We start from the raw sequence: 7,773 nt of genomic DNA, 5'->3' as shown, positions 1-7,773 counted from the left end.
TTACTCCACTTTCTTCTCAGATGGCTGTCCTTCTTCGTCCTGGCCTTCGCTGACGTCCTCGGCATCTTGTTTCGCATCTCGAGCACCCATCTTCTCTTTTGCGCCTCTGATGTCCTCCACGCGGATACCGCTGCGGTCGCACATGCCCCGGAATATCCCCCCGGGAATCTTCCATAGGTCGAGCGGCGTGGCCATCTCTGCGATTCGGCCTTGGTCCATGACGCAGATGCGGTCGTAGCCAATGATGGTGCGGAGACGATGCGCAATGCAGAGGAGCGTCTTTCCCCGGAAGCCATGGGCAATGGTGGCCTGGATCTTGTCATCCGTCTCCATATCAATGCTTGATGTAGCCTCGTCACACACAATGATTTGCGAACCACGTACTAGCGCACGCGCCAACGCCATCAGCTGGCGCTGACCGAGGGAGAAGTTGAGGCCTTCTTCCTCGACAATCGTGTCAAGGTGGATGCGGCTGGGGTCCCGGGTTGCAACCACATCGCCGTCCGACGAACTTGGATCTCCCGCAGGCGATGGCTTGGGGCCGCCATCTGCCGGGACAAGGTCGGCCTGCCGAAGTGCACCCCACAGCTCCAGATCTGTATGTTCGCCAAAAGGATCTAGATTGCTGCGTATGGTCCCGCGGAAAAGGGTGGGGTCCTGGGGTATAATGGCGAGGCGAGATCGCAGATCTTGCAGACCGATGGTAGAAATATCGAGCCCATCAATAGTGATGTGGCCGCCCGAGAGCTCAACGAGCCGGAATAGTGACGACATGATGGAGCTTTTACCTGCTCCAGTGCGCCCAACAATGCCGATGCGCTCGCCGCCACGAATATGTATACTGAGCCCCTGTAATACCAGTGGAAGCCCGGGACGGTACCGCATCTGGACGTCGTCAAAGATAATCTCGCCCTTTTCTGGCCAGCTTTGGCGAACTTCAATAGTCTTGAGCGGGGCTTCTTCATCGAGCTCGTTGCCGTAGTACTGGATGCGCTCGACAGCATTCATACCGTTCTCTACCTCGGCCAGCTGACGTATGGTGAATTGGATCATCTGGACGATGGACAGGATGTATGACAAGACCAGACCGCCTATTGAGGGGGAGACGGAGAACCGAGATGTCACAACCAAAATGCCAGTCGTGAAGACAAGGGCGTTTCCGATCATGTCGAGCCGCACCGACAGCCACCTCTGGTTTGAGTAGGTAAGGTAGTAAGTAGAGTCCATTTGGTCAATGGCACGGCGTAGATCAGCGATGAATCGGTTCTCCAGTCCGTAGGCCCGGATGCAAGCAACTCCAGACAAGCCCTCTCCAAACTTGGCGAAGACGTTTGATCGGAGGACGGACTCGAAGCGCTTGACCTCTCGCGCCGAGTGACGGTAGTAGCTCGTTGCAAAGAGGAACAGGACGAACAGCGGGACGAGCGCGATGGCAAAGTAGTGAAAGAAGGAGATAATCAGTGCAAAAACGGAAATAATACCGCCGATGCTGAAGAAATACATTCGCAACGCGTCTGTCAAAGTGTTGTCCATGACGTCGACGTCGCGACTGAAGCGGTTGGTAATACGGCCAAGGGGCGTCGTGTCGAAGAACGACATGGGCGCACGCAGTACCCGCGTGATGGCGCGTCGGAGCATGGACTTGCTGGCGGTGGTGCCGACAATAGAGAGACAAACCATGAACGCAAACATCAGTAGTGCCTGTGTAACCCCGAGGGCCGCGTATACGCCAATATACGTGCCCATTGAAAATCCGAACTTATCTGACGTCCAATACGAAAGCCACAAGCTAGTCACAATATTGGCGCCCTGCGAGATGACCAAGAGGAAAAAAACCAGCGGGGCATTGAGGATGCTGCCAGACGCCTTGACATAGGACACGTAGACTGACCAAGGCACATTTGAAACAGCGCGCTCCTCTAACTGCATCAAGCCCTTGCTTTTCTTATGTTTCTTGGTTTGGCCGTTGTCGCCCGGGACGGTGGCAATCTCGGCTTTGTCCTTCTTCTCTTCGACTGCAGTGGAATCCATGAGCTGCTGGAACCCTTCCGAGTTTTTCATAAGATTATCGAAGGTGTCGATGGCTTGGATTTTGCCAGCTTCCATCCAGATAATTCGGTCACAGCGGCTTAGGACCCAAAGCTGGTGAGTGGCCAGGATCCGGCATTTGTCCTTAAGTAAGCCAAGAATGCCGTTGTCAAAGATATGACGGCCGACGTGGGCGTCTACGGCACTAAGGGGGTCATCCATCAAGACGATGTCGGCATCAAAGTAGATGGCGCGGGCGATATTCAGCCGTTGCTTCTGCCCACCCGAGATCGTGATACCTCTTTCACCGATCTCTGTCAGGTCGTGGTTCGGCAACATATCTAGATCCGGCTGTAATGCGCAACTGTGAGACGTGTTAGCGGCTAGGTGGCGGCGGGTAAGCGGGAGGCAGTTACTTACGCCCGAATAACCTCGGAATACCATTCTGTATCCATCTCTTTTCCGAACAGGATATTATCCCTTAATGTTGCGTTCTGGATCCAGGCATACTGCGGGCAAAAGGCTCTTGAGGCGCCTAGGACGACTTCGCCATTCGTCCGTCGCATATCGCCAGCCAGAGCAGAAAGCAACGAGGTTTTGCCGCTGCCAACGGTGCCAATGACAGCAACAAGCTCGTTTCTGCCGATTTCGAAATTGATGTCGTGAAGCTTGAAGGGTTCGCGTTCTTCGACAAGCGTGCTCGCGTCTTCCGCTCCACTATCGGCGGGCGAGGACGACTGCTTTGCATTCTTCGAGGCGCCAGTGGAAGACTTGGATTGCTTTGCCTTGGAAGCACCACCTACAGTAGCCTCTGCCTCTTGCGTCGGGGTCCTCTCCCAGGTAAACGAAGCATTATGCATCTCAACCGCACTTGGAGTATCGGGCTTAAACGTGGCTTCGTCCGAGCGCTCCTCGGTCAACAAGAACTCCTGGATCCGCATGAGAGACGACCATGCATCTGTCACCTGGCCGATGACCATAGGAAGCAGATTCAGAGGCATTCTGAGCCCGTTGAACAGGGCAAGCGAAGAGAAGACTTCGGCCGGAGCAAGATCGTGATGAGTCAGGGAGAAGGTAATAAAGGAGAGCATGGATGCGAGAATGGGAAGCGACAAGCTGACAGCCATTATTGCGTTGCGAATAGCCAGCAATATCTGGATACCCAAGATCTCACGGTTTCGAAACTCGTCCAGTCTGTTGAGAAAGGAGCTTTCCCAGCCAAAGAACTTGACGAAGCGTACTGATTGCAGAATTTCCTGCGTCAGGCTTACTCTCTGATCCGTGATCTTGTTGATCGCCTTTCTGCGAATGAAGAGGCCCTTGATAAGGTTGGTGAGGACGGGGATTCCTATAGCGAGAAGGGCGAAGCCCGCCAACGCGCTGTATGTCAAGTTGATGAGAAGCATGACAAGCGTAATGATGCAAGCAATAGGGGCAGTCCAGATGATATGGAACAGCCCCGCGGCCTGGTCTATCCGGTAAGTGTCGACGCTCATTATGTTGACCTGAAGTGGTGTTAGTGAGCCAGACAATCACTGCCTATTATATCTCAACTCACCACTCTCCCGTTGCCCCACCCGATGCCGTCGCCAGCTACGCCTGGTGCGGGTTTAGCAGCGTCTCGTTTACCCTTCTTCTCTTTGCTGTCCTTCTTTTCTTTGGTGTCTTTCTCGCCTGGTATGGTCGAGGGTGAGTCAGAGATGAGATCCTCCCCTCCAGCTTTGGCACGCCCAGAAATGACCATGGACTTCTCGTAGATCAAGCTGATCAGAGACGCTCTCGCCATGCCACCGACGAGCATGCCGCGGTAGATAAACTGATTCGTTCCCAAGCTCTGGAGCATCTGCATGGCTGTTACGCCAAAGACCAGGCCTAGGCCCTCTCCAATGTGCGGGGGAGGGAGTCCCCGACCACTGGCGATGTAGGCGTCGGTGGAGAACTGGATGAGATAGCGAAGGGTGTAGGGCGACATGACCATCAATATGGACGAGGAGAGGTTGCAAAGCCCGCCTATCCAAAACTGCTTGAAGAAAGTCTCATGGATGGCCCAGAGCAGGGGATTTTTTTCGCCATTTACAACGCGCCGCTTAAACGATTCGCGCATCTTTTCCGTCAGCGGATCAACTGCCCGGTCTGGATTGATGCTGTAGAGGTCATTGAGCTCGAGCGGCCGCTTGTAGCCCGTCTGTCTGTGTGTTAGCTGACCTCCCTGTCTTAAAAGCACAGAGCATCTCTCTATCTTCCTCTCACATACCTGCATCAATGGGCCCATCCAGAAAAAGAACAACGAGCTGAAGAAGCCAGCTGTGTGCTCGGGACACACCTGTCTCTCCTTGGGCACCTGCGGGATCTTGCCCCAGCGCAAGGGGTTCGGCTGCTGATACCATGGCTTCTGCTTGGCCTGGGGGTTGCTTGTTGTGCTGGTCACGCTGGTTGCCGTGGCATAGCTCTTTAAGCGGCTGAGGCCTGCCCTTTTGTCATCGGCTTCATCGTCGGCCTTGCCATCCTCGGGATGTCGTTCGATTTTGTCATCACCCTCAAGTCCGACATGTGCTGCCTCCTTTCCACCCCCGAGAGATTCATCAGAGGACGGCTGGGCAGTGGCAGCAGCAGCCGCTGGATTAGGCACAGCGGTCTCCTTCTTAGACTCGGGCGGGGTGCCTGCCATGTTGAAGCGAGACAAGCAGCCCCGCTAAGACAGCGAGATCTTGCTTGGTCGGCGGGGTGGAGACGCAACCCTGAGCCAAGACACTGCAGCAGAACCGAAACAGAGGGTCGGGTCCAGTGTGAGTGTGGAGGGAGAGAGGTGGGGGACCCAAACGGCAAACAGTGGCACCGCCGTTGATTAATTATACAGCCAGGAACAAGCACGCAACCAGCGCTAGCAGAGCAAAAGCTAACGCAGTGTGGCAAGCCAGTGGAGGGACCTGGAAGCTGTTGATGTTGCGCTTAAACCGCAAATGTAGAGACTAGGCGAGGCCGTGGGGCAATGGTCAACGGGCCAGTCTGCTGGCAATCATGACGAATTGTTGGTGGGTTTGCTGTTTGGACAAAAGTGAAGTAGCTCCTGTCAGGACCTGCTGCTAAAGCCGCAGTGCTGCGGGTTTGTAATTGCTCTGAGCGGAGCTACTAGTAGTAAGCAGGTAGCTAGGACGAAACCCCCTACTTTACTATGTAGTGATTCAGAGACGACTGAGTTTATTATTACCAGACAAGTCGAGAATCAGAGTTACCCGCCAAGAAAAGACAGCTTGTGTGGGCACGGGAAACTTATGTATGGGAGGTGTCATTGACTCCTGCTACCTTTGGTTCTACTGACTGTAGGAAATCTTCCGCTCGGGGTCCACAGATGCTCAGGCTTGATTCTATCGTCTGGCCTGCTTGCTCTCAGACTGGTTTTGGGGAAGGTGCATTCGAAGAGACGCCAATTACTTTGAACTAACAGGGGTGGCAAGCAAGACCGGGGTCTGTCGTGTCGGTAGACGGCAGGAGTTAACCACCGACCTTCCGCACTGAAGGGCGACCCCGCTTTGGCCACCAGCAACCCCTGTCGTACATACCCGTCCTCCATTTTACACTAGTTGACCTCCTCTGCCTGGAAGACCGCTTGCTAATTTCAACCTCTTTAACGGATCTATAGATCTGTTTCTGCAGCCACATGTCGTCGGTTTGTATGTACGTACACGGATTAACCCACAACGACAGAAGGATTTTTGCAGCGCGAAATCCCCTGCACTCAATAATTTATTCTTATCTTTCGCCCCTTAACGATTTCCTGGTTGCTGCTCAGACCCAGTTGTGGTCGGTTAAAGTGGTGCGTTCCCGGTCCGGGTATAATTCCATCAGAACCTATGGCCAACCATCCATTACATGTTGTTAAGTCATTACCAATCACGGCATCTATAAAGTGCTGTATAAAGTATCAGCTCCAACCAAGAGATCTCCCAGCCCCACGTTCCCGGATTCCAATCGTTAGTCCTAGATAACGCATTCTGCCTTGTACGACAATGCTTTTAGGACCTCACCGGACACGGGATGGTCTGGGGAAGGGCTAGCCACTGGCCGAACCTTCCCATAGCCGGATAAGCGGCACGCGGACGTCGCGTCATCGACAATGCGCGACTACGGTATCGGCACCACTCTGCAGCTTGTCAGTCACGTCGGCTTTTGGCTTTTTGCAACCTTAGCTACGAGCCGAGCTATTTAATTCTGCGCTGCTTATTATTCCCTACCAACCTCTGTGCTACGGAATCGGCCCCGAAGAGGTAGCCACTCATAAGCACCGAACGAGCCCGAAGGGCACACCAGAAGATGGCCAACCATTCAATTCCCCGTAAGACTTTAGCACCGGGACGGCGCCGGTACCGGCCGGCTTACCCCCAAATACCAACCCTTCACCCACAACAGAAATAACGCTCACAACAGAAAGGTTGTCGAGCTGCCATCCGGTTACTGGCACGGACAGCCGCCCAATTCCCCGGCTCTGGCCTTGCTACTAATCACTGGCACGACCGGGAGGAAGCTCAATGGGGAAGGTTCCTTTTTATGTCTGCCTCCGTCCACCGGAAGTCCGGAACTAGTCTTGCCGACTGTCTACCAATGACCTTCGCTTGTTTTGAAGTTTTTGTTTACTGAACTTTTTTGTTTGTCAGGAACTCGTCTTCACGTTTATGTATTATTGCCTAGTTGATGTTCGTTACGCGTATAACCGCGGCCTAGAAAATACCCGCTACCAGAAGGCACCAGGGCATTTCGTGTATCTAGACGGAGATTTCGGCGGCTGTTTTCTAATCCCCGGCCTTGCTTACCGATCACTCAAACGGTGTCATGTCCTGGTAACTACTAAATGTCGCCGCCCGAGAGCCGCAAAGGGCTTGGCGAAAGACAAGACCCGGGTGCCAAGACTACTTGCTCTTCACATTCAACCCCACTTGTTGAAGCACCAAACCCACGTGTACGGAAGATTCCGTACGCAGAGGATATTCAATCTGCTTGCTTGGGCCCGAACATGCTGGCTTGACATCTGAATGTTCTGTACTTTGTTGATCTAGAAAACAATTAAAAACACCGGGTTCCTGAAAAGAGCTCTTCCCGCCTCTTCGTAACCGTCTAAAACGAAACAAGACAGCCAAGGCTTTGCCACGCATCTATTGCCAGTCTCACCCACGCTTATAGTAGTGAGACAGAACTATAACCCGGGCCCGCACCTATCCGGATGCGAGCCTTAGCATGGATGACTTATTAACCACCTAAGTAAACGGGGTAGCCGCCTACCTAGGTACCTACCTTAGGTAATAACCACGCAAAATATAAAACAAAAAGAAGAGACAAAATAAAAAGAAGCACATACAACACGAGGGATTCGCTAGTCATCACCGACCTAACTACTAGTCCAGCCCTCACTAGTTTATCGCTTGGAGAGCGGACGGGATCCTGAGTTCTCCAGTAGGTATGGTCTTATGTTGGCATCTGGAGGTGGCATGCTGTGTCTTGTATCCATCCGGCTTAGGTTTCCCGAGAGGTACAAGGGCAAGGGAAAGAACTACGAGACGTTGCGAGACGACGAGACGTTGCGAGACGACCAGACGTTGCGAGACGACAAGCATTATTCCTTGGGAGAACGGCAAGGTAGGCAGGTAAAATTACATATATTCTAGTTTCCCAAGCGTTCATGTTTGCTATGACGAGCTACCTTATTTACTTCTGTGCCCGCATATCGATACCCGCTATCAAGCGCTATTCTCA

At 53.2% G+C, this 7,773-nt stretch overlaps 1 protein-coding gene across 1 annotated transcript, besides 1 other annotated feature; it reads right to left on the bottom strand.

Moving 5' to 3' along the window:
* B0T26DRAFT_747614 (ATP-binding cassette transporter protein YOR1-like protein) lies at window positions 1-4,696 on the bottom strand (the record flags this gene model as incomplete). The annotated part of the gene is made up of 4 exons (XM_060444863.1): window positions 1-2,392; window positions 2,449-3,533; window positions 3,587-4,213; window positions 4,283-4,696. The coding sequence occupies 4 exons, from the start codon at window positions 4,694-4,696 to the stop codon at window positions 1-3; spliced, it is 4,518 nt and encodes a 1,505-aa protein (XP_060300124.1).
* A 2,791-nt stretch (window positions 4,697-7,487) lies between these two features.
* Window positions 7,488-7,685: a sequence feature (Protein overlapping with rRNA (B0T26DRAFT_125697, KAK0727268.1) was converted to a misc_feature.).
* Window positions 7,686-7,773: the final 88 nt, after the last annotated feature.

Source organism: Lasiosphaeria miniovina (genome assembly GCF_030549165.1).
Source record: "Lasiosphaeria miniovina strain SMH2392-1A chromosome Unknown B0T26scaffold_2, whole genome shotgun sequence".
NCBI classification, from domain to species: Eukaryota; Fungi; Ascomycota; class Sordariomycetes; order Sordariales; family Lasiosphaeriaceae; genus Lasiosphaeria; species Lasiosphaeria miniovina.
This window is presented reverse-complemented; position numbering and strand designations above follow the sequence as displayed.